The 26,865-nt window shown below is 36.9% G+C and overlaps 1 protein-coding gene across 2 annotated transcripts in view; it reads left to right on the top strand.

Moving 5' to 3' along the window:
- The first annotated feature begins 1,239 nt into the window (after positions 1-1,239).
- Positions 1,240-26,865, top strand: part of LOC115764952 (potassium voltage-gated channel subfamily H member 8) — a 34,248-nt gene continuing 8,622 nt past the window's right edge. Inside the window, exons 1-11 of one of the 2 annotated variants that reach the window (XM_030708277.1) lie at positions 1,240-1,315; positions 4,710-4,820; positions 4,997-5,116; positions 7,835-7,972; positions 13,290-13,537; positions 14,260-14,488; positions 14,754-14,917; positions 20,424-20,625; positions 22,228-22,419; positions 22,536-22,654; positions 23,527-23,607. In XM_030708277.1, coding sequence (XP_030564137.1) covers positions 1,240-1,315; positions 4,710-4,820; positions 4,997-5,116; positions 7,835-7,972; positions 13,290-13,537; positions 14,260-14,488; positions 14,754-14,917; positions 20,424-20,625; positions 22,228-22,419; positions 22,536-22,654; positions 23,527-23,607 — 1,680 coding nt within the window. Of the gene's footprint in view, positions 1,316-4,709; positions 4,821-4,996; positions 5,117-7,834; positions 7,973-13,274; positions 13,538-14,259; positions 14,489-14,753; positions 14,918-20,423; positions 20,626-22,227; positions 22,420-22,535; positions 22,655-23,526; positions 23,608-26,865 lie in introns of both variants that reach the window. The other variant, XM_030708284.1, reaches the window with a different exon arrangement.

The following is a 26,865-nucleotide window of genomic DNA, read 5'->3' as shown; positions in this document are numbered from 1 at the left end:
TTTCTGGCGCAACAGCTGTCAGTCTTGCGGTAGCTCGGTTATTGTTGCCAGTTGTTGCTGCTGTTGCTGCCTCTCGGAATTTCACTCAGAATTTCCATGAACCGGCACCTGAGTGGTAACCGCTGTTCCTGCTGCCCGTGGGCGTTAAAAAAAAAAATGAATGAAACAATTTATTAAAAACGTCAGTAAAATTTATGTTTTCCACAACGACTTTGGCTTATTGTGTTAAAGGGCCGTCAACGGTAAATAAACTGACCAGGCTGCGTGCGACATTTGCAACATAAGCTTTACATACCCATGCTTTGCTGTTATAGAGGGTATGTGCGGAAAAGCTTGTGAATTATTTCACATAATTAATAACTAAAGCTTCCACGTAGCTGTGCTAACAATAAGGTACCTAATAAATACAATGGTAATAACTAAATGTTATAGTACAAGTTTTTTCGTTGTGCTGCTAGTTGTTACTTTCTGCTACTCGTTATTGTTACTCGTTGGCTTTCAAGGTCTGGGGAGGCTCTTTAGATTGCAATTTAGGATTTTGTTTGTCTCTAGTGGGGCTATTGCCATTTATATTTCTTTTTCCTTTTCCTACTCGTTCCTTTTTACATGGGGATGGGTTATCTCCTGTGTATTCCTTTCTGGTTATTATTCCAGTTATTCTCGTTATTCTCGTTACGTTCTCTCCTTGCTGTTACTGGTGACGTTGTTGATCTACTTCCCGAATTTGAATTTCTCGTCGCTTTGCCCACTCGCTACTTTGCTCCTTCTCGTTGCTGTCACTTGCTTTTATAAGCTGCCTGAATATATTCTACATTCAGTTGTTTTATATTATTGGTCTATTCCTAAAAATGATTTTAGTTTTTGGCACACATCCTCACAAACAGTCGTCCTAGGTGCACATATTTATTCATAGTAGTCCATTTTCTGCTGACTATTTAATAATTTTGTATTCACCGCTGTTTATCCACAAAGTGTGGCACAAAATGAATATTAACAAATTAAACTTTAGCTTTTGTGTGCGTGTGGTTGTTGCATATTCGCTAAACTACACGCGAATGTGTTGTTACAAATAAGCTATGATAAAATCCAAGCAAAACAATTGCAATTGTGAAATGTACTACAAATGATTAACAACGAAATTAACTTGTTAATTTAATTAAGTGTCTGTCATTTGTCTTTTTGCAGTTTCGCCCAGTAGAAAGCAGCGCTTCTGTAGGCGCACCGGCCGCAACCATTCCTATGCCAGCCCGCAAGGGGCTGTTAGCGCCCCAGAACACATTCCTGGACACAATTGCCACACGCTTCGATGGCACGCGTAAGTTACAAAAAAAAATATATATATATGTATTATATACGAGAGTAAGTGAGAGTCAAACAGTTGCTTTTGTTGTCGGGTGCTAAAGATTTAATATACTTGAAAACATTTCAATTAAATAAAGTGCAATAGTAATTGATACTACATCAAAAAATGATTTGAAAAATAGGGATTAATAGGGAATAATAAAGAATATTATTATCACTATATGCAGGCATCACTTTTGTAATGCAGAGTTTTAGCTAGATGTATCTAAAACAGTTTTGTGTACAAGTACCCAAGCTTTAGATAAAACCTTTAACTAATCCCTACTACATGAGCATAGCCTGCAGAAATTGCAGGAAATACAGATATATTAAGTGACATTAACACAGCGTAACTGAACGACTTCGAATAGATTCTCAAATTTGACGACTCAGCGCGATGTACTGATTAATACTTTATAGGCCCGGAAGTGCCTCCCACCGGAAGCGCGTAGCACATTTCGTCACAAAATTAGAATGCCCAGCATAACCATAAAAAGCAAAAGTTAAACGATATTTACTTAGTCCTTCAGCCTTATATAATTTTCAATGTATTATTTATGTGTGTTTTATTGAGCGGGCACGGATAAAACGGGACATAACGGCATGTATGCATAAGCCCAAGCGGCGAGTCATAAAAATATCACAGAATATGTGCACAGAATGGGTGCATGCATACCAAAAAGAAGAAAATAACAAAAATAAAAATAACAAAAAATGCGAACCTCTGAATTCTGACGTTTGCCCACAGACAAGGAACAACATATCGGCAGAAAGGGCGCAGACAAGGGCAAGGACAATGCGTGTCCCAATAGAAATCTGCACTGGTAAATTAAAACTACATATGTGTGTGTGTGTGTGTGTGTGTGTGTGTGTGTTGTATCCTGTCGCCAGGCAACGGAACACACAAAGGCGCCGCAGGCGCATGGAAGCTTGTAAAATGTTTTCCATTTGTCATAAGATTTGTAGTTTTTTCCATTTAATGCCAAACTTCTGTGCAAGCTTTTGTGCTTTAAACAATGGAAATGTCATTAGCTAGAAATTTGTAAGTGCAATGATAATAAGCATGTTGATTTTGCTTTGTCCTTTAACCTTTCGTTTGCCTGCAAGCTGCACTTTGAGACAAATGCGTCACACCGAACTATTTGACATTTGCAGCATACGTGCAAATCGATTCTGGTTATGAGTAGTTTCCTGTTTCCTTTCGAAATGTCAAATAAAGTTATTTATTGTTTTTTATACCCTTCGCTCGTATTTTTTCTTTAAAAAAGGGTAGAGGTGTAGGCTGTATGTAAAGGGCAAGTAGATATGTCTTTAAGTTTCTCCTTCTCAAATAATGATCACCGTTGTATGCGATTTTCAAAAACTCGAGCAATACGTATAGATCTCGATACTCTCTCTCGTTACACTTACACCTAATATAAATAACATATCAAAAAATAGTTTTAACACGGTCCTACTTATGAAATCAATAAAGTTTAAGATTTGAGATTTTCAGTTATGAGTTTCTGGGAGGAGCGTGTTCCATAAGTTTTGTTCTGGTACCTTTTTTATTAATATTTTATTTAGCCTTTTATCGCCTTTCTATGCGTTTTTCGAAAATACATGTATATTTGTTGTCTTAAGATTAAAGTAATGCGCTTATGCTAAGTGCCTGTTTTAAAGGATTTGTCTTAGTAATTTATTGCTTACTATTTAACTTAAACTATAATTGCTCAACTATGTAATTTTCATAAGCTCCCATTATTCCGACAGGACATTTAACATTACTTTATACACGTATTTATAAGATAGTGAACGCAATTTCTGTCGTAGCTGACCTTTCCTCTCTCTCTCTCTCTGTCTCTCTCCCTCTCTCTCTTCCTCTCTCCAAAAGCTTCCTTATGCGATTTTAATTACCTTAATTCTCACAGATTTCAAGACATAATACTAAATAAACAGCCGACAGGCAATCATTTTAAGGGGCCCAAAGCCTGCAAGTAATTTGTAGGCCGGGCGCACATGGCGTATGATTGTTGTTGTGCACAAGTTTAATGCGTTGACAAACTGTGTGCAAGAGCCATAAATTACATACATATTTATTTGCTTTATAGATATATATAAACAACAATTTTGACTTGTCAGCAATTCAGTGCGTACGAACAGTATGCTGCTCAGTCAAGTATTTAATATGCCGAGAACGTGGCCAGCAGTCAAGTTGTATTTTTAGGTCAGTTAACTTTTTCATGGCATCAAATGTTACACAAATTTATTATTAACAAACTTCTTTTTTTGTCAGATTTGCATTTAACTTAATGCTCGTTAGGGTTTCAATAGATTAATTATATGATTTACGTCCAGCTCTTTGTGCGGCTGCATCTGTGTAGTCTTGCATTGAGTGCGAATTGATATTGGTTGTATTCATAGCTTTTCCCTTTGCGAGCACACAAATTATTAATGGCACTGCCAATTGTCGACACAAACAAATAGGCTTAAATGGGGCTTTGCGAGCAATACTCGAATGATATTTGCTCGTATTTGCTACACTATTTACAACTGGCTCGTAATAGACCTTTAATCAGCTGCGGTTCTACAAAACGGAGTCTATCAATTTTCATTTTCATAATTAGAATTGCAAACACCATTCAGAAGCTTAATTAACATGAGTATCGTGGCAGAAAGCGAAGTCCATTAGATACAATTTTTACTTTAATTTAAGAATTTACATTTGCACCTGGTAAAAATGGAAATTAAATGGACTCGCAATGTCTCTTAACCAATATAAAAGCACAATTGATACAAATCCATCAAATTGAAGCAAACAAAAGGAGTTTCATGATTTTTAATATATTTTTTATGTTATTTCTGCTTGGAAAAGGATATCCATGAAATGATTTTCATGTATTCGCATTTGCAGTTCGTTTTTTACGCTGGAGCTCTTTTTTTTTGGCATCTCTCACTGGAGCTGGAGAGTCGCCACACTTTCTGATAAAAAGCCATTGCAAGAATTTAATTTTACTTCATTCTCAGCTCAGATAGAGAAAAAATGAGAACGAGCAAGAAGCCAGAGCGCGGAGCGTAGCTGAAATTTAATTAAATTGGTTGTTTGTTGGAAATTTTTATTTTGTTAAAATAATAAACTGTGCTGGTGGCGGGTCAAAATGTTAAAAGGTTACCAAGCCAAGCAAATAAGACCCAGAATTATTATGAATTTATTTATTTGAAGCCAAAAAGCGAATGTTGTGAGTGGCATTCGGTCGGACAATTGAACAGCAGGTAGTCCATTTTATATAAGAAACGATATCATATGATGAAAACATATCCGACAAACCTAATGCTCCTCCTTACTCTCTCTCCCTCTTGCTCACTTTGTTGTTTGCTTTTCTTTACAGATTCGAATTTTGTGCTCGGCAATGCGCAGGCAAATGGCAATCCAATTGTTTATTGCTCGGATGGGTTCGTGGATTTGACAGGATATTCACGCGCGCAAATTATGCAAAAGGGTAAGACAATTGCAAAGACGGACGGACTGGGGAATTGGCAACATGTTGACGGACAGACAAACAGCTCGCAACACTTCAATACTCATTTCAATGTATTTGTACATTTTACTCAATTGTTTGCCAACGACAACGCACAACAACAACCATGCAACAACAACGACAACATCGCGAAACAGGCTGCTCATGTCATTTCCTTTACGGGCCGGATACAAAGGAGGAGCACAAGCAGCAAATTGAGAAAAGTCTTTCAAATAAGATGGAACTTAAGTTGGAAGTTATTTTCTACAAAAAGGAAGGTAAGAGCCAACAACAAAACAAAAGCGAACCAGAAATTGTGCGTACTTGTGCTTGTAAATTGTTTTCATTTTTAATTAAAAACATTTTTTTTTTTTTTTTTGCTTAAACTTCATTTAGTATTTGAGGTAATTTGCGCGCAACAAAGAGGAAATTACATGCCTCAGTTGTTTGTGGCAGCAAAATGTAAAATATGGCAATTATTGCAACTGCGATGGATGTGGTCAGCAACTGTTTACAGAAATTAGCCGAGAATTGTGATATTTGATAAGCCAAAAAATTCAAAGTTTTTTCATTTGTTTAGGCTGAATAATTATAAGTTTTCCTACTTTAATATTTAAATTTATCATTCGTTGATTCGGGAATCGGACAATAATTTGTTTCGGAAATGCGTTTTCTTCTTTTTAATTGCATTAAAAAAAAAAAAAATGCTTTTTAAATGATCATAATTCTTAAACTAACCTTCTAATTGAATTTGGACTGAAATTTAAAATCATATACTTTTTTGCATAACATGAAATGCATATTTTAATAATAATATCAATTCGGTAGTCCACTTTGAAAATGATTTCTTCCGCTGTTTAAGACTAAGAGTCTAAGTGCTAAGTGTGACTATTAGGTCATAGACTATGCTATGCGGTCGTATTATAAGTATGCTTAGACTTACTCAAATACTTATTTCAATGAATATTGGGAAACTATCAGTAGAACGTGTCAAACCTCAGCTAGTTTTTTGTAGTAAGTCAACTGACTTAAACTCAGGAGCGAACCTCAATTCCGAAACAGCTTAAAGCTTTCACTAAAGGTTAAAGACTTATCCAATAAATGTAACTTAAAGCTTTCATGTGATCGTTATATCCTGCTTAAGCCTTAAAAGTGGTCGCTTTAACTACTGAGGCTGTTCTTTTGCATAATATGCTAATTTTATATATGACTAAGTCTCGTTTCTGCATTAATTGGGTTAACAGATTGTATCTTAATATGTCTTTGAATATCTAGGGCAGCTTAAAGTTGCACTGAGAGCAGTTAGTGTCTTCTATTGCGTTTTATTTGTAAACTGCTACAACAATTTGATACAATATATCTTTCTTTCTATGCGAAAAGCAATCAACACACTTAATTAAATATTTAAGTTTCACTTGCAACAAGTGTCATTGGTATTTAAACTGGTTCTGTGTGCGCTTTCCCACACAACTAAAAAGCTGTGGCTTGCCACGTGACAGAAAACTGTGTAAAGTTTCGAAAACAGCTGCAAAAGGATTATCACAATTGCTGGCCAAGCAACAACAACAACAAGAGCAAGAACAAAAAGAAGAACAAGAACAACAACAAGTAGTGTAATAAGTGAAAAGCTGTAAGTCAATTGTGGCACACGTCCACGTGCGCCGTTTGCACAACAAGTTTTTGTGTGGTGGCAAACCACCAGCCAGTGGCTCAAGAGTTGCCTGTGGCACTCTGTGGGAGCTTTAACCATCTTCGTATTGACTTTTAATTTAAGATACTGCCTGCTGCTGCTGCTGTTTCTGATGCCGCATCAATTTTCCAGTGCGTGGCCTGCATGAGCTGGCTTTTATTAAGTTAGGAGCTTTGCCTTGAACTAGTTTCCATGGACAGCAGCCGCCTGTGGTTTCTCGTAGTCTCCCAGGAGCTGAGCAGCTTCTGGCAAGCGTGTGCATACCCACTTGTTGTGTGTGTGTGTGTGTGTGTGTGTACGTGTGCGTGATTGTGTGTGGGCACACAAAACAATAAATTTGTTCGCAGCATTTTTGCACGTTCGTATCGCATGTTTTATTTATTTTATTTTTATTTTTTGTTGGGCTTTAATGAGGTCACGATTAATCAGCCAAACTACCAAAGGCTAGGGAAGTGTTTGCCTGGATATTATATCGACTGGTCTAGGCTATTAACTTGTCTATAAGTTTTCTAATTAGCACTTCGCTTAAAACTTTTAATAGACTACAGATAGGCTTTCCCGTTTTAGCAGAATAATATTCTTATTAATTATGAGGCAGTTTGCGGTCTGAACACCTCGAGCGACTCTTTCAAACGACATAATTAAAACTGGCAGCTATATAATTGTGGTATACTTAAGCTGAAATGCAATCATTTTTTGCATACCATTAACCGCTAATTAACTCCACCCCGTGGCGCGACAAAGGCTTTCGAGTCGAACACCACGGGCTGCTTATGACAAATTCGTATTTAAATCTTTGCATTTTTGCAGCCACAAGTGAAAATCAATATGCTCCACATGCAAATTGCTCTCAAAGTGGTCAATTGCAGCCCAAAAGGTATAATTAATAAAATTGTTATTTGACATACTCAAATGAAATCGTTGAAATCAAACAAGGCAGGAAAAAACAAATAACTACTAGAGCTATGTATCGTATTTTTATTTCTTCTGACTAAATACCAACTCTTCTGACATTCGTCGGTCATTTAATAAATTGTTATATTTATGTCAATTCAGTTTTTGTTTATGCTTCCTCTATGGCCAATTAAACGAGAGTCGTTTAAGCTGATATTTCCTTTAATGTAGTAGGCTTTGCGTTTAATCAATTACATCCTCCATGTTCCCATTCTTTGCTGTTTTGATTATTTGTGTTATGATTTTGATCAGTATTTCCGTGGTCAAAGCATTTCTTAAGTAATAAACTTGTTCCCCCTGGTTACTTTAGTTATTCAGTAAAAAAAGTTCTTTAAAATTTATCCTTATTCAGGTGCTCCCTTTTGGTGTCTGTTTGACATTGTGCCCATCAAGAATGAGAAGCGCGATGTGGTGCTTTTCCTGGCCTCGCACAAGGACATCACGCACACCAAGATGCTGGAGATGAATGTGAACGAGGAATGTGATAGCGGTAAGTAGGCAAAAAATGGCAGCAAACCAAAAGAAATGATAAGCAAATAAGTATAATAAATAAATCAATAAAATTGTAAGCCTTATATTGCATATGGCCAGGCCATGGCAGCAGATAAAATTGGAAATTCACATGAGTTAATGCATTATTTCGCGCACAAAGTATCAAGCAATAATTAACAATTGACACGCCCACAAAAGTGCACGGTCAACTGTTGATACAATATCCTCAGCACAAGCATAACAACACATATGCCAACCCACACACACACACGCAAACACACACACACACACGCACACACTCACACCCACACACACTCATGATAGCCAAGTATAAGTGTTAAATTATCCATAAATTAATAAAGCAGATGTGCAAAAGTTTGTAAATTGGTTAACCAAACGCCACGTCAAAGGCAAAATGATATATTTAATATATATATATATATATATATATATATATAAATATGAATATGCATATATATTGCCTGTGCGTGCGTGTGCCTGTTGGCGCTTGCTCGGTTTTTCAGTCTTCTTATATTTTTTTTCTATATACATTTTTTATTTTTCCTTTTTGCCATGTCATCTTGTCAACTTTGTGGAATTTGTACTCACTTTGCGTATGCTGAAGTTTTGGTTAACCTGTTCATGTTTCAGCTTTTTTTTACATTTCCCACAACTCGCTGGCATTTGAAAATTAATATTTAAATACCTTACTCATTCGATGTTATATTTTTATTCTGTTTTGTCACCTTTTGACTCCGTTTGCGGTATTTTATTGCGTTGTAGCAGGATAGATTAAATACATTTGTCGCTACGTAGTTTTATTGTATAATTTCCTCTATTTAAATTAAACTAAAGTTAATTTTGATTCAAATTACTGCAAATAATGTTTTTATATTCATATATGTTACGTATTTATTCTAGTATGTCTATCAACATATTATTATTCAATTAAATTTGTTTTATATATATATAAATTCCTAATTGTACAATGGATATAACAGTTATAACTAAGAGTAATGTTAGTTTAAATTGAATTTATTTCAAATTTTAAATTAATTTAATTGAATATATTAAATGTATAAATTAATTTAAGTTAAATTTAAATTAAAATAACTCCTATTCGGATTAATTTCCATTTAACGTATATTCAAAGATGATTCCTAATGATAACTTTTCATTCCAATTTCAATTTAAATGTAATTCAATTTCAACTGGAATACAACAAAAATTGTGGCTCATAAAGTTTCTGTTTCATAAAATATGCGCATAATTTCATTTTAAAAATTAAAACAAACTTTATACAAAACATTTAACATATTCATTGTAAACTTATATTCGGTATAAATTAATTTCTGTGCAATTCCAAATTAATTTAAATGCACATGAAATTTGAATAAGTCTTTTCCGAGAACTTAGTAATAGGCATTAAAACTTTTTGAATTTACTTTATCATTTAGTATTTATCTGTGCTTGTCCTCCTTAATTATATATTAAATATGCTTACAACTGAATTTGGTGAATTAGTTAGCATGAAAATGTCTCCATTATTCTCCAGGGACGAAATTGGTAGAACTAAAGAAATTGTAACGCATGCTTAAATATTGATGTGCAGAAAGTCAACTCCAAATGGTTGCTTCCGAAAAGAAAATAAAACCAATTGCAAACAGAGAATGCCAAGAGAATTGTTTAGCTTGTGCGCATGAAGTGAATTTATTCGCGTAGGTCATTGCGCATCCAACTAATGCGAATTAGTGAGCAGACAGAGTTCTGGGCTTCTAACTAAAGGTGAGGTCGGGGTTGGGTTTTTGAGGTCTGCTTTTCGAGCATTGTTCGGCTGCTTGGTTGCTTGCACTCTGGCATTTTCTGGCAGGTTTCATTTGCAGTTTTATTACCATCATTATTTAGTGGTCGTGGCTTTGTTGTCACTGCTCTTGACTTGACTTGGCTTGACTTGACTTGACTGACTTGACTGTTTTGTGGTTTTTGTGAGCCTTGCAGCCATGCAAAATGGATGAGCTGCTCACAGACAACGGCAGCTGCTTTAATCGCTCCTCCACAGTTCTCACAGTTTGAGTTGAGCTCTTAAATTATTTAGTGCTGATGACATCGTTTTGGCATAATAAACAGCGTGCAACGGCGCCGTTGTCATAATTATTAAAAATTTATATTTAATAGCAGCTCGGTGTGCACAACTGTTGCACAAACTGTTGCATGCGACAGCTGCCACGTCGATTGCAACAGGACAGTTGCAGTTGATTTGGCTTTGCAGCTGCTTAACATGCATTTGTTTTTGACAGCTTTTGGGCTCATATCAATTGGTTAACATATATGAATTTTGTAAGGTATACCACATTAATTACAAAATTGTGTTTAATGTTGGATTGAATAGACTTATAGACTTTAACCTTCCTCTTCTAATAGAGTGTACTAGGAGGTGATGATATTATTATGTATGCTATAAACAATTATATTCTTAAAATATTCTATACTCTTAAGTATTTTATATTCCTAATTTTTATATTGTCCTAACATATTGAATTATTTTATTTTATGGACTTGATATAGTATGATTTTATGTTTCATTGGAAATTAGACTAGAAATTATGTTTTATTATTAAGCGTAGAGTTTATTTCTTGGCTATTTATAGGGCTTTTTTCTAGTTAAATATCAAAGTTTATTTGAATTGTCAACTGCATATACTTCTCAGACACGTGGCGTATACGTAATCTTGTGAAATTTTCCGAAATTAGTTAGTCTTGACATTTGCGGCAAATCACAATGAATTGCTACTTTAGTTGGCGTATAAAAATAAACCACAAAATCATTCTGATTTTATTAAGAGCCTTTGGCATATACAGGCGGCTTAGTTTATATATCAACTGAATATATGGCGTATTCGTAAGCTTGTGAAAATTTCAAAATTAATTTGAGCATAAACTCTGACATTTGCAGCAAATGCCGCTGACTGGTGGTATATTGAGCGGCAATCCACAATCCACATCAATTGCAAATTAAGGCTTGTCAAAGCAGCATATTAACTGTGCTTTCAGACAGGCCAAGTAATTAGGCTGTAAATTTGAAGAATTTGCCATATTTGATGTGGCAAACGGGCGAGATTTCAAAGGCAATTGAATTATCATTCGCTCGACATTTATGTGAGCCGTGCGTCAGCGACAGTTAAAATGACCGTCATTTCACACATCATTAGGCTTGTCAGGAATGCGGCAGCAGCTCCTCTTAACAATTTTTCACCAATGCGGCATGTGCGACACTTTTTCCCAGCATTTTCCACGCTCGACTGAATCGCGCATATTTTGCACTTGTTTCGCCATATTTTTTCCCTTCGATATTTCTGTCAATTTGCTTCGTTTCTTTTTTTTTTTTTTTTTTGTGTATGCATTGAGCGTGCGCTACGTGCTGTTGAAATGTGGGAGTTGGTAACTCCCAAATATGTTGTTAGCCCACGGCCTGGATCATTGAGGTGCCTGGCAGCTTAATTGGCATTTCGATATGACAGCGAGGCTGGGCCGCGCTCGGGCTTGGGTTCGGGTTCGGGCTTGGGCTTGGTTACGGGCTCAAAATCGAAATCAAATTTGTTACGCTTATTTCAGACCCTTGTGCGAAGTAAAAAAAGCGGTTGTTTTCGGTTTGTCAATTGAATACCCTCGTTTATATATAAAAAGAAAAATGTCAATGTTTCTGCAAGAGCTATGTGCTTGTTTAACTGATGCGTATAGAATACATGCTCTTAATAAGTTTAATTGGAAAGTCTATTAAATCAACTTCAATTTAACATAGAAAGTCTTTAACCTTGATCCGTCGTTCCTATGGCTGCCAGGCGATTCTCCAATCTAGGTCTTAAAATATACACTCTCTTGGATACTAGGAAGCATCTATAACAATTTTCATCCCTTTAGCTTTGCCGAGAGCTCAGTTCGCATAGTGGGCTTAACTTCCTAATCCAATGGGTTACATATTTGATACAAAATTTGCATACCCTTTGCTGGGTAATAAAACAAAGAAAAAATACGTTTTTAATAAGCCGGATCGGCACCATTTTTACACTTTGTTACGACATCGAAAATTAAATCCGTATAATTAGTATGCTGCTCTGTCCCACAGTTTTTTGTTTGTCTATTTACTTTTTTTGGGGTCAAATTTTTCACAATCAAGCTAATTGTAATTTATAGCAGCACGCGTCGCCTTTGAGTTGGACGACGAAAATAAAATTAAGTTAAATTTAATGAGCCTGCTAGAGGTTGCGGCCCGGTTCTTTGTGTGCTTGAGATTGTGGTTTACTTTCATCCTGGCACCATACACTATGCATACCAGGCTTGTTTACATGCCAACAAATTCACGGACATGAGTATTTGGCGCCTCACGCCTGGCAACTTATCATGCCTTCGAGCCGGGCTGTGAATTATTATATTTATTCTCATGCTTTTTTCTATTTTTATGCTGTGAACTGATATTTCGGGTAAATATTTGTTTGACTCATGAATTTAAGCTGAAAAAACATTTTTGATTTAAATTTTAATTAAATATTTTGATAGTTGTTTCTTTAGAATCATTGTGGCAAAATAATTGTAAAAATATAATTCATTTTAGTTAAAATATTTTGTATATTGCAATTTGTTGAGCTTTTTACTCAGAAGTAATATGAGCTTGAGCTAAAAAATTTGACATATGTATTTCCATAAGCCATAGCTGCCAGCTGCATTTGCCATGCATTAAGTAAATTACGACACTATGCAGGCTGTTGATAGTGTAGTATTGCTAAGTTCTCAAATAAAGCTGAATTGAAGTCAGATAATATCACAAACTCACACAGACAAACACATGCAGCTTGTACTTTGTGTCGCTTTAAGGCTGAATTACTAAATTTATGATACACATTATCTATGTGTGTGTGCGTGCGTGTGTGTGGTGTGTGTGTGTGTGTGTGTGTGTGTGTGTGTGTGTGTGTGTGTGTGTGTGTATGTCCGCCTTTTTTAGCCGATTGCTAAATACATTTTAAAACAATTGAATTAAACAAAAACTGTAAACAATATAATTGATTCAAACTGTATTTGTACAATATCTGCATATTTTCTTTCTTTGTGCTCTTTTTTCTTACTCTAACCGGCATCATCATTGTAATTAAACCGACATAAAAAACAACCCAAACTAAAAAAAAAATATATATCCAAATCCATAAAATAAAACCTAATAATAAATATAATTAAATTGTCGAATCGTACAACTCGCTTGTGTGCTGCTTGCTGCATCAATTGAAATTATTGTGTTGCGACTCTGTAAGTTTTTGCCCTTACAGCTGCACTCCTGGGCGCTAGATTCCGTGCCGGCTCCAATGCCGGCATTCTGGGCCTGGGCGGCCTGCCCGGCCTGGGCGGACCGTCGTCTGGTGATGGCGGCGATACGGATACCGGTGAGGGTAATAATTTGGATGTGCCCGCCGGCTGTAATATGGGAAGACGTCGCAGTCGTGCGGTTCTATATCAGCTATCCGGTCATTACAAGCCCGAAAAGGGCGGGGTCAAAACCAAATTGAAGCTGGGCAATGTGAGTATGATAACCACACTCAAACCACACACACACACACACACACTCCAACCACAACATCGAATCTGCTATTGCGACCCAAATTCAATTAAACGTATATGGCTTTAAATCCCCTTTTGTTGTTGTCGAAGGTAATGGCTCGGAATATACACTCGGCGTGTAGGGTATTATTCAAATGGAATTTAGAGGGCTTTTCTTTTTGCCATTTCAACAATTTTGAGGGTCTTTTGATATCACTGTTGCATTGGAAATGTTTGTTTCGATTACAATTTTTTGATTTCAAATATTATATTCAACAAATATGATTCAAACAATTTTCGTTTTAAAGGACAAATAGTTAAAATTCGGATAAATATCGATAATAAATTAAATTAATCTTTAAGATTATTATCTTTTATTCAATTTATTTATTATTATTCTTATAATATTGGAACTATATGGAGTTATAATTTTAAAAGGTATTGAGACATATTTAAAACTATTCTGCTTACAAGAATATTTTATATATTAAAAATAATTCGTTAGTATAATCTCTTTGTGCTATACTTTTTCTTCGAGTGTGCCCTTAATTGAATTAACAATTTTCGCCGCTGCCTTTTCACGTTCTAATGCGGCAATCCGTGCATTTAACTTAATCCTTTCACGCGGCGTATTTAATTGAAATTCACTTTTGATGTAAACTTTCTTTTCTGTTATTCTTTTTTTATATTCTATTTTTGTAGAACTTTATGCATTCAACCGAGGCTCCATTTCCCGAATACAAAACGCAGTCGATAAAAAAGTCACGCTTGATTTTACCCCATTATGGTGTATTCAAAGGCATCTGGGATTGGGTCATATTGGTGGCCACCTTCTATGTGGCATTGATGGTGCCCTACAATGCGGCATTTGCCAAAGCGGATCGCCAGACCATGGTCTCCGATGTAATTGTCGAGGCGCTATTCATTGTCGGTGAGTACCACATATGATGATGATGATGATGATGAGCTGTTGCCCTTTTTGGCATTCGGTTGTCCAGTTGATGCTTTGTTACATTTATATGGACAACCTGTTAGCCACACTTATATCCTCATCATCATCATCCTTTAGGGCCCTTGGCTGGCTATTGAATTCAGCTCAAAGCTCAATATGGGTTTTTAGTTTAATTCTCTTGTGTCTTACTTACTTACTCGTTTCCTGTCCTCTATCCTTTTCTTTTATTGCTCTTTTATTGCAGATATTTTATTGAACTTTCGCACAACCTTTGTCTCGCGCAAAGGTGAGGTCGTATCCAACTCTAAACAGATTGCCATCAATTATTTCCGTGGCTGGTTTGCCCTGGACTTATTGGCCGCCCTGCCCTTTGATCATCTATATGCCTCCGATTTGTACGACGGCGAGGTGAGTAATTGTCTCTAAATTGTTTCCAACGCCATTTAACAAATAGTTTTTCCTTTTGTGTCACATTTGAGAAATGAATTCGCTATTTGCATACCCCGGAAAATTGCAAGCTGGGGCACAAGACGAGGGTGTGAGTGTGTGATTGCTGCAGTTAAAATGCACAAGCTGAGCTAAAGCTGGCTTCGCTGGCATTGTGATTGTGTCTGGGGAGTAGGCTTTGTGAGCAGATTGCGTTAAGTATTTGTTGTTTTTATACGTTTGAAATCTGGTTTAAAAGAACTGGAAATGCATTTGATATTTATTTAAATCAGTTGAACAGTTAGACATATGTCCTTCATAGTAACTTTAATCCGCGCTCTTTTATCTATTTTGTATGTTCTATTTATCTAAAGTTAAATTCTCTATATGTACTCCCTCTCAAGATTGTGCTGAAACTCTAATCAATCTTTATTTAACGCTTATATTAGCTGCTTATACTGCACAGTATGTCTAATCACATAAACAAATATCCCCAAAGTAATTCTCAGAAACAAAGTTTCTCATTTTTCACTAACATTGCGTTATATTTTGCGTAGGTCTTTTTGTGTTCATGTTCAACTTCAAGGTAACTCTACTTGTGACCTTTTTAAAAAGTTCTTTCGTAATCTTTATCTTCATCTCAGTTATTAATTGCTATTCATAATAATTGCTTAATTGAAATGTTCGTTAGCTTCACTTTGTGCTGAGTGTTAAATTAACAATTATATTTGCGCATTAAACATATCATGTTGCACACATTGTTGAGCATTAATTTGATATGCTTGCCGTTTGGTTGGCTAATCAAATTTAATTGCCACCGATTCGAGCATTTTGCTTGGTTAAACATATTTAATTGATTTTAAGGTAAAATGAAGAAATCACTTTCCACAAGTGAATTTTATCACCACAAACTTGTATTTGCTGGTCTTTGTGAAAGTCGGGAGGGGTCGAAAGCTCATTTGCAACTGCACTTGGATTATCAGTGAACTTTGCTTTTAGCTTACACATGGCCTGCTGAACCCTCCATTGACATTAAATATTTAAGCCGAATTTCAAGTGTAAGAGGATTTGCATTAAAGTCTGTTTTATCGCATGCATACCGCATGTCTTTTATAAGGGATTTTATTGTTATTTTCGACTTGACTGAATTTAATTCGGCTTTAATAGCTTTACAAATAATTGCATTTAATTAGAATTGAGTTGCATGTAAGTGCTGAGCATAGTTTTCATATTTATTTTTAGTTGCGCAACTCGTTTAAGCCGCTTTTCTATTTGCCCCAGCAAGTGGAATCCTTTAGAGTGCACTTGACGCTCATCAGACGGATTTAAGTCATGTCCTCGCCGACTGTCGGTAACTGAGTAGGTAAATGCGGTGCCATCGTTGCGCCATTCTGACCCAAATGTGTATCAACTGAATGTGAGCTCCAAAAAGTATGCTACGTTTTGCATTATTTGCAGTTGTCTGTCAGGGGTTTCAGGTATTGCTCATTGACCGGACTTTCCTTTGGTCTAGCCTTTTGTCCTGGTTTTTCAAGCACCTAACTTGAGGCTAGAATTTGTTTTATTTGCTTCTTTGCTGGCGAAGTCAGTTTTTTCATTAAGTGCTCCGCCCTTCTTGGACAACAAGAAAGAATTTCGAGGCCGATTGTTACTCGACTGTTAGATACTTTATTTCCGGATAGAAAAGGGAATGGAAAGTGGATGACAGTCATGGAACAGTTGATACTTTGTTCTTGTTATACGTAGAAAGAGCTTAGTTGATTGCTAAAAATATTATTTTCTCTTTGAAGTATTATATTCATATACATTGTAAATAAATTTACCTTGAAACTAGTAGAGATACGTGGTCTCATTTACCTGATCTTTTAAGGAATAGTAATAAACAAATTTAAATAACTTTATATTAAACAAGCCGTGGCTTTAATATGGGAAAGCGCTTGTCCGTTGTCTAGTACAAATAATAATACAAATAAATAATACTACGTTTGATGACTTCAATCCTAAAAATTGGGATTTAAGGAGCCCACGCTGATTCGCCCATAGATGGAAATTTTTAATTTCCGCTTTTCGAAACATTTTACTTTTGCTATCTTTAGTGCCACTTTTATGGTTTAAATATGCCCTCCTTCGCTTTAGCGAAGAGTGTATGCGAAAAAAATAAAGAAATAAAAGTCAAATTCGCTCTTGGCAGCCATTATGAACATTTCAAGTATCCTTCTGCTTGTGTTTTAAGCTGCCATTTTTGTTCTGAGTTAATTTTCAAGCTGACTTTTCACTGATTTTATGCATTGTCATGGCTTTCGCATTGATTGCGCTGCCGACCAAAGTTTTCTTTTTGTGTGTGCCTCGTTTCATTTGTTGACTGTGGCTCGTTAGAACTACCCCCAGCAACAACAACTTTCAGCTTAGCTGTGATTCCTTCCGATCAAATCAAATACATTTTAGCTGCCTCGTTGACTCAAGTAGACAGTTGTGAAATTTTCTGTATACCCGTACTCCAAGACCTGAAGTACTTAGGGTATGTTGAGCTCTTGGGTTAAAGCAAGCATCAAATATCTGACAAAAAATTTGACTACTTAGCTACAGGACTTTGCTTTTAACTTGTAGTAAATATGAGTTGGCTAATGAAGTAGGTTTAAGCATGGGATGTAGTTTTAACAAAGTCAGAACTTGTTGTTGCCAAAAAGGCAAATCCTTGCCAAGGCCAGCAAAAACTTGGTCTGTCTCGATGTTAACTTAAATATGTGTTTACTTTTTAAAATTTTTCGAAGGCCACAACAAAAATGTGAAAAAATCGGAGCGTGTCTTAAGCTTTTTTAATGCCACATTTGGGCGCCATCAGAACTTAACTTATTTTTTTCTTTTATAATACTTAAATGTGTTCTAATTGCAAGCATTTCCGCCTCCCCTCTCTCTCTCTCCCTCTTTTCAAGTTTGTGAGTTTTATGTGGTTTAAAGCTCTTAAGTGGCCGAGAAAAAAAAACCTCAATAATATGTTATTATTTGGCTACTTTTGACAAATTTTGGATAGGTCTTGCGCTCAGCTTTCGTTATTCAAAAGTATTTTCTTTTTGACGTTTTCTTAGCTGCTTCTGCTTACTTTTAAAGTGGTGTATCTTGTTCTCACAGTAGCTGCATACCAATTTCCAGCTAATGCACCAGAAACTTTGCATATTTAGTTGATTTCCAAGTTTTAATTATCTTTGAGACCCAAAAAAAAAAGAGAAGAGAGAAGAAAAAGTTGACAAGAGCTCGACCAACGGAAACGGAAGTTGCCAGCCATGGCATTCAAGTTGAGTCAAGTTACTTCGCGTTGCTTCCGTTGTAGCTGTTGTTGTTGTTGTTGTTCTTGTTGTTGGCGCCTCAACGTGCGACAAAGTAAACAAAATGTGAGCAGGCGGCGCAAAACTTTACCTAAAGCCAGCCAGGCAGGCATTGAATGAAGCAAAGAATGAAGCTAACGAAAGCGAAAGCGCAGCGCAAATTGCAACATGAATTACAATTTTGCTTGACAACGGCACACAGATACACGAACACACGCACACGCATATAAACAGTCACGTGGCGTATAAAAGCGAAAAGCCGTATAAAGGAAAACAAAAGCGTCTATTGTGCCGCTTTTCTTAAAGCTACAACGCCTCGACATGTTCTCTGCTGTCTGTTCATCTGTCTGTGTGTATTATTTTTTTGTATATCCTGTACTTTTACATGTTTAAGGCGTGTATGATATGGTTTTGTATATTGCTTATATTAATACGGTGCCTATTTTTGCGTTATTATCTATATTTAGCTTAGAAAATGTATCTCTTGTGAATTAGTGTGCCGCTGCGAAGATACATTTTAATTGGTGAAAGAATATTCATTGTTTTTCAAAGCTTTGATGCATTTTGTTTTCGAAACAGCAAATGATCTTCAAATGAATGCTTTGCTCATATATTATAGCTAAACTATCTTGGGTTTCGTTATTGCATATTTTATACACTTTGAATAATTTTCACTATACATGAAAAGTTTTATTATGATGCCAAAAATTTTAATTCCAAGGTCCATGTGTTTTTCGTTTTATATACAATTGGCTTGTAGCTAGCTTGTTGCGTTGCTGCAGCTTTTTCTAGGGTATGATGTAGTCGAACTACTCAAATTTGCTTGTACGCTTTAAACGCCTTTTACTTAGCTTCTTGACAGCCTCGCGTATACTTCTCTCTATTGAATTTATTGCAAGGCTGTTGCAGGCTAAATGCTTAGATCGCAGGTTTTTTTTCAGCTCTTTCAGCAATTTATAAACTGTGCCCATTTTAGAAAAGACGCCTCAACAGTTGCACGTTTATAATATTTTTACTTTTCATCATAAAATATATTTTTATATACATAAGTTGCCAGCTTCAAGATTAAATGATAGCTCAAAGCTTCTCTTTAGTCAACCTGCCCGCCCTTCTGGGCAGCCTGATAAGCTTGTTTATGTTTACATTTCGGCTTTTTGATGACAGCCCCTTTGATTTGATTTTTGTTCAACTATCCCATTTATTCTGCTTGCTTTCTTTGTTGAGTTGGGGCGGAAGTTATAATACGGCGAAGGCCGGAAATGCTAGCTAATAAATGGGCATGTGTCAAAATTTTTGGGAACTCAGCGTGTGTTGGGTCTGCATATGAGTATGTGTGTGTGTGTGTGTGTGTGCGTGTACTCTAATGAGATTTACGCCCGAGTAAAAGTGGGCAACGTAATTGGAGCAAACTTCGAGGGGTCAAAATTATATTAGAGCCAAAATGCCATTAGCTGCTATGAAAAGCTTATTACTGCATTTCGCTTGAAGCTGGAAATAACTTTTCAACTCAACTTTAAAACTCAACTCAACTTTTTTGTTTAGTTTACTTTTTGTAGAGTGTATAAAAAGTTAACATTAGCCCACTTTTAAATTGGCATTTACGCCGAGTTCATGAGTCAATTCTGTTTATTCAACTACACCAGGAGTTCCGACTCTTTCACAATTATTTAAAATCATCAACTCACACAATTTATTGTATTTATTTCAAGCTGTTTGAAAATTCCAAGACTTAACACTTATATTCACAAGCAGTTAATGTCAATAGCCACATCACTTCCTCTTCCGCATATTTGTTCAGCTGCGCTTCGTAATTGTTATCTGAATTAAAATCATACAAACAGTCCTTGATCTAGAACAAAATGAAGAATTTAATCATCCGACTTATACCCTAGATAGAGCCATCGATAGCCTTATAGAGACCCATCAACATACCTAGCATAAGCCAATATTTATAAGTAAATAAGTAAAAGTTTATGAATATAGGTTGCTGTAATAAAAAAATCAGTGCAATTAACATGCCGACCGATAAGTTGACCATCGATACGCACGATAGTGTCATCGATAAATTTATGCAGCGCTAACAATGCATCTCGTTTAACAATGTATCTCGTTACTTTTCAACTCTCTCTTTCTCTCTCTCTTTCTCGATGTGTCTCTATGCACAGGAATCACACATTCATCTTGTCAAATTGACGCGTTTGTTGCGCCTGGCCAGGCTATTGCAAAAAATTGATCGATATTCACAGCACACGGCCATGATTCTGACGCTTCTGATGTTTTCATTTACGCTGGCGGCGCACTGGCTCGCCTGCATCTGGTATGTCATCGCCGTAAAGGAGTACGAGTGGTTTCCCGAGAGTAACATTGGTGAGTAGCGGACGCGCAGCATGGACCGACGCATGGACTGGCTAAAAGCCAAGGTCATCTTGCAGCCCATCAGCCCATTCACATATACATAAGTGTTGGGTGTGTGTTAACGTGTGTGTGTGTGTGTGTTAGTTGGACAGTAATTTGGTTAGTTTGCCGCCAGCGTTGATTGTGTTTGCCTGGCTCGTCAAACGCCAAATGAAATTGTTGCCTTTGCCCCGCACCACAAACTGACACACACACACACGCACACACAGTCACGGAAACACACACACATGTTTTGGCTAATGTATTCTGCTGGCAACAGGCACGCTCAAAGTTTAAAATCAGCTCAGGTGTAAAGCTGAAGGGGGAAATGACGGTTATTAACACATTCGAATGACAAAGTTTGCACAAAACTCGTGCGAAACAATATCAAATCAACGTTTATTGTGATTTAAATCTATGTGTGTGTGTGAGCCTTAAAAAGTTTTTATTGTTACTTTGTGTACCCTGTGCTGGCATTGGGCAGCAGGGTTTAGTGTACATGGGAGTACAAAATGCTTTGATTTCCGACGCCATAACTGCAAATTGTTACTTTGTATACCCTGTAGTCAGTTGATGAGTATATACTACTTTTATGTAAAAATCCGGACTTTTAAACTGTTTTCTACTCGCATTGGAAGCCAGACAATTTGTAAGTCAAAATAGCTCAACAATACTATAATAATTAATGAATAGAAAACTTTCATCTTATCTACAATTGTTGTCCTCTTTTTACTTTGTGCACTTTATTAGGGAATCGGAAGGGGTCTATAAAACTTCAACATAATACATTTAGCAGTCCGGAAAAATCATCAAAAACTTTCTTCAATTCCAACCGACATTAACTTAATTTAACCTTTTAGTTCACAAACTTATCCTTTCACTTCTTAGTTTATATACCCTGCAATGTTAGTAAACAGAACATGCTTCATTGTATAGCAATCTTTCCACCTGACTTCTGAGAGTTCCAAAATTCCTTAATTGCAATCAAGTATCTCTAGGGTATATCTTCCATTCACGTCGCTGTTAATTTAACATTTTCGCAGATTAGCATTTATTTATGCATTATGCCATGTGTATTCCCCGGGTAAATTGTAATATTCCACTCTTGATAAACTGACAGCCAGGGAAAATCACATACGCAAGCAACAAATTGCCAGTTACTTTTCACATCAATATGCACTGTGAACATGATACAAAAATTCGAGATAGAAAAATTTGTTTGGCAAAAAGTTCAGCAACTGCCATTTGCCATTTGCCATTTGGCGTTTGCCGTTTGACGTTTCCGTTGCCATTTTGGCCTAAGCATTTAGCCGGATTTGACACGCTTCATGTCCGTGAGGCTCTGACAGCTTACTGACTGATACTTTGATGGACAGCGGCGGCAAAGTCGAAAACTTTTGGCCAAGTCATTGTCAGTTTAATAAGCGGCTGAATTACACAACAAAAAAATAATAATAATAATACGTATGTGTCTGGTGCCATGGGCTTTGCTAATGCCTGATTTACTAAACAAAGTTTATATGCCTTTTCTTTTCTTTTTCGCCTTTTTTCTCTTTTCCTATTAAAATCTTGAAGTCTTGTTCACAGGTTGGCTGCAGCTGCTGGCTGAGAGAAAAAATGCCTCTGTTGCCATACTAACAACGGCTGAGACTTACTCGACAGCGTTGTATTTCACATTCACCAGCCTCACCTCTGTGGGCTTTGGTAATGTGTCGGCGAATACAACGGCCGAGAAGGTTTTCACCATTATAATGATGCTGATTGGCGGTAGGTAATCATCCACGTGTGCTACCTACTCCCTCCCCACTTTCACGAATGTTATATGAAATCATATTTTACTGCCTTTCAACATTAAATTCTGAATTCTCTCCTTTGGCATTCAGCTCTGATGCATGCTGTAGTCTTCGGTAATGTGACGGCCATCATACAACGCATGTATTCACGTCGCTCCCTTTATGAGAGCAAATGGCGGGACCTGAAGGATTTCGTGGCCTTGCATAATGTAAGTATTAATCGGTTAAATGTTAAAGCCATATGTGCTCGCCATTCATGTGGAAATGCAATAAACGCGTTTACACTTTTCTGTCCACGTTGGGCGCCAATTAATTAGGCATATTGTGTAAATAACGTGCATAGTCATCGAAAGCTGTTGCAGTTCCTTGTCTGTGTAGCTTGTTCGATGTCTATTCACGATATCAAAAGTGATTCATGGCTGGTTCTATCCCACATTGTGCGCCAACCGCACAACTGTGCACATTTATTTTTCTATCGAGTGCACCAAAGTGATACTTAAGCCTTATGGGCCGGTCTCATTAATAGTTGATTATCGATGGCAAAACCGCAATGGCCTTGGGCATTGGAAATGAATTTTTGCCCCTGTGGCTGCCAACTGGTCGACACACACGCCTTATGCATGCAGTCCATGTTCCGAGCGCCTACTTTCTCAGTTTCATTGGAATGCAGCTCACATTCGCCATATGCCGCGCAACATTAGGCAGCGTGGGGGCGGATGCCTAGCCAGAGCCATAAGCGAACGATTGAGTTGGTTGCGGTTGCCAGCCACCCATTCCTGTGAAGGGCTATGTTTAGCTGGGAGACGTGACCGTGTCACACAACCTGTTGATGGTGCAATCTTGCACGCGCACATAATACGACGACTGCCAGTGGCTGCATTAGGCAGTTGCCATACGGCGTATACGCAATGCGCAACATAATTAAGTGCGTTTGTTCTGCTCGCACGCATCGAACGCATGCAAATGAGCTGCAGACACACTCAGATAAAAACTGCAGCTCATTAGCTAATGACATTTGTGAAAAGAGAAAGAAGAGAAAAACCCATTATAATTATTATTTTCTCTATCTTCAAAATTTCAGATGCCCAAAGAGCTGAAGCAGCGCATTGAGGACTACTTTCAAACTTCATGGTCACTCAGCCACGGCATCGATATCTACGAGGTAAAGTATGAGTAGATGACTGTATGCGTATGAATACGAGTGCGAGCATGAGTGCATAACAGATATCTGTGTGTGTGGGTCCATTCGTAAATCATTTATGCAGACACACAGAAGTTGTCGACACAGCGCAAAATCTTTGGCAATCTGGGCGGGCGGCGCGGCTCCATTGGCATTTTGATATGTCTGTGCCTTTAATTAAGCAAATGCCTGTTGGGTATCCCATTTATATATATATATATATAAAGACATATATTGCGGTGGAAGTCAAATATCAGTTGTGTGCTTGGTCGCTTATGTGACTTATTGATTGGCATTGGGCAAAAATGGCAAAGGACTGAATCCCCTTTGATTGCATGTCAGCCAGCAGGTAGCTACATATATACAATAAGTTGGTATCCTGGGGGTTGGTACAAAAAGTATTTTCAATTGGATTTAACTGAATTCAATTATTTTTAATTGAAATTAACTCGCAAATACGCTGACATATGTGTATAGCAAAACGTTAAGCGTCACTTTGATGTATTAAGCGTACACTTAAAAATTTGTAGAAAACACAGTTCTATTAAATATGTTATAAACAACATAAAGTTCTTAAATCTCACATAATTTAGTTCTGCCAGCTTTTGCTTTTACTTCCCCATTCGTCTAACTATAAAATAAAAGCATTTACGCTTGATTCTTTATACCAGCAACTTTATTCCCCACAGGTAATGCGATATTCACAGCCATTTATAACTGTTGCTGGCAGTTGAAGCGTCCCACGTTGGGCGCCACATTTAATGGGTGTTCTATTTAAAGCTATTGAAAACTGCTTCTGCAACACTTTGGGCGCCAAATTTAAGTTTCACACATTTCGAGCTGTTTTAATTAAAGAGTTGCATTTAACTTGAACACTTAACAATTTCTGCGAGCTATTAAAAACGACGATCGAATATCTTTAAACTACCCTCGTATGTACAGTTAACGGCAGCTTGTCTGACTGTGGCTTGATAAGATATCGCCTGCATATTTAAATGCTTAAATTGATTTCCATATTGCATTTATATGAATATGCTCAGACCTATTATAAGTTGATGAATTGACTTTTGTTTATCGCCCGAGCTTAAATGATCTATTTGCAAATGGAAGATTGTTTAAGTGCACACAATTTGCAAAAGTTGTCCATTTGTTTTGCGCCTTTTGCGAAAATCGATTCAACACAGCGCCAAGCAATCATAATACCATTTGTAGTTTCATTAAATCTGACCCAGCAGGGGTAAATCTATTTAAGTTTGAGTTTCAACCTGAACTTGGTTTTATGTTTCATGGCAAACTTTGCCCTAACCGCACAGCATACACAAAGTGTGGCAGCTATCCCAAAGCTCTCACTCTCGTTTTTTCTCCCTGTCTCTGTTCCGCTTCATTCAACTGTGGAAGAGCCAAATTGGCACAAAGTTGCATGCAACGCATGCACACTTTATGCAGCACTAGCACGTGCATTTGCCATGCCATTCACTAATTGCCGTTATCATAACAAAAGTCAAATAAAAGTTCCCGCTGGGCTTTTTCCCCTCGGCCACTGGTGTAAACAATTCGTGCTGCAATTTTGTTGCCATGAGCTGCAAATTAATTAGCGCATTTGTTGGGCTGCCTCGCTACGTTGTGCACAACACATGAAAAGTGTGCCGTTGACTTTGAAGTTGCCTGAACTGAACTCCTCCTGACAGCGCCTGCCAGAGAGATCCTATTCAATGTCTGACAGGCACACGCTTCAATGGCTTTGGCCAGGAATTTTGCGTACTGCCTCACGGGGCTTAGACTTGTCTCCACCCAAAACTTGTCTAATTAATTTCAGCGTGCAACCATTTGAATACCATTTGATAGGACCAAATTTGCTTCGTTAAGGCCCAAAATTAAAGCATAAAGTTTAGCTAAGCTAGCTAAGCACTATGTTTTAACTAACTTCTTAAGCCTTTCATCAACACATGCTTCAGGTGGAGTTCGTAGAAGTTGCTGTCAGCTAGACATTGTACAAATTTGCTGAAAATTCGCTTTAAATTGAAAAACTACTTACCCTGGTTAAAAATTAATGTAAAAAAGGGTACCCTTAAATATTCTATATAGACATAGGTCGAACTTTTTCACTCCCACAACTCGGTCAAATCTCATCAGAATGGCACGAGGTTTAGCTTTATGATGAACAACTGCTGTTAATGATTGACAAGCTTTACCAAAATATATATGAGATTTTAGCTGCTTGCCAATTCATTAAAATCAAATTTAATTTAATTATATTTGAGAAACATGAATGATATATATACATCATACACTCATAAGGGTACTAAATAAATTGCATGCAAGATGGGGCGCCAGTTGCCAGGCAGTAAATTAAAATGTTAATTTATTGCGCATGAAAATTAACTGGAAAAATGTCAGAGCTGTTGGCCCCTCGGATGCCCCCCCAAACGTTCCTCTGGCCCATCTGTTGCTCGACAATGCGAGTGTTCATTGTATCAGAAATGGTGTTGGCGTGTTTGCGCGTAATTTTCAAGACAAATTTGGCCAGCATAATGAAACGCCCTGCGTTTAGTTAGGACTGACACACGCCCTTTAACGTTGCGCACAGTTTTTGGGCCAACTTGTTGTTGTTGGCCGCTGCTTGCAATTAGTGTAAAATATTTTACACTTCTTTGGATTTTGTGGTTGAGAAACACATATAAATAACAATTCCAAGTTGCCCCTCGGGGAAATGTTCCATTAAGTAAGTAAATATTCAAACTCAGACACACACGCACACCCGGCGCGTGGTAAGCTTTTAAAACTTTATACATACTTTCATTGGTTAGTTTTTGTTGCTGTTTGTATTGGTTTTTAGTTAAATTTTTGCCCATGTCAACGTAAATAATACTCGAAGGCACGAGAGTAATTTTAGCCAAACATTCCGTATATTCATTTAACCAAAAAATGTCTAACATTTCGTGATGGTTTTGTGGCTAACACAAAAAAAAGCTTCTAATTTCGACTAAGTTGAAACTTATGCACATATCTGTCTCTCATATTATTGATTTTATTACTATTGTGTGCGTTCTGCACACATATGTTATTTTCCATTGAATATTATGCTTCTCTATAAATGCAAATTTCTAACAAATATTGTTTACTGAATATTTCGTAGAACTTAAAAGCGATTAATGTGCATTCAATTGAATTCAATTAAATTAAATGCCAGTATTCTGGGATTACATATACTAAATTGGGTTAAATATTCCATCTGTGATT

This window comes from Drosophila novamexicana, unplaced genomic scaffold, assembly GCF_003285875.2.
Source record: "Drosophila novamexicana strain 15010-1031.04,08,12 unplaced genomic scaffold, DnovRS2.1 tig00000008-arrow-pilon, whole genome shotgun sequence".
NCBI classification, from domain to species: domain Eukaryota; kingdom Metazoa; phylum Arthropoda; class Insecta; order Diptera; family Drosophilidae; genus Drosophila; species Drosophila novamexicana.
Note: the sequence above shows the minus strand (reverse complement) of the source record. Positions and strands in the feature narration are given on the sequence as shown.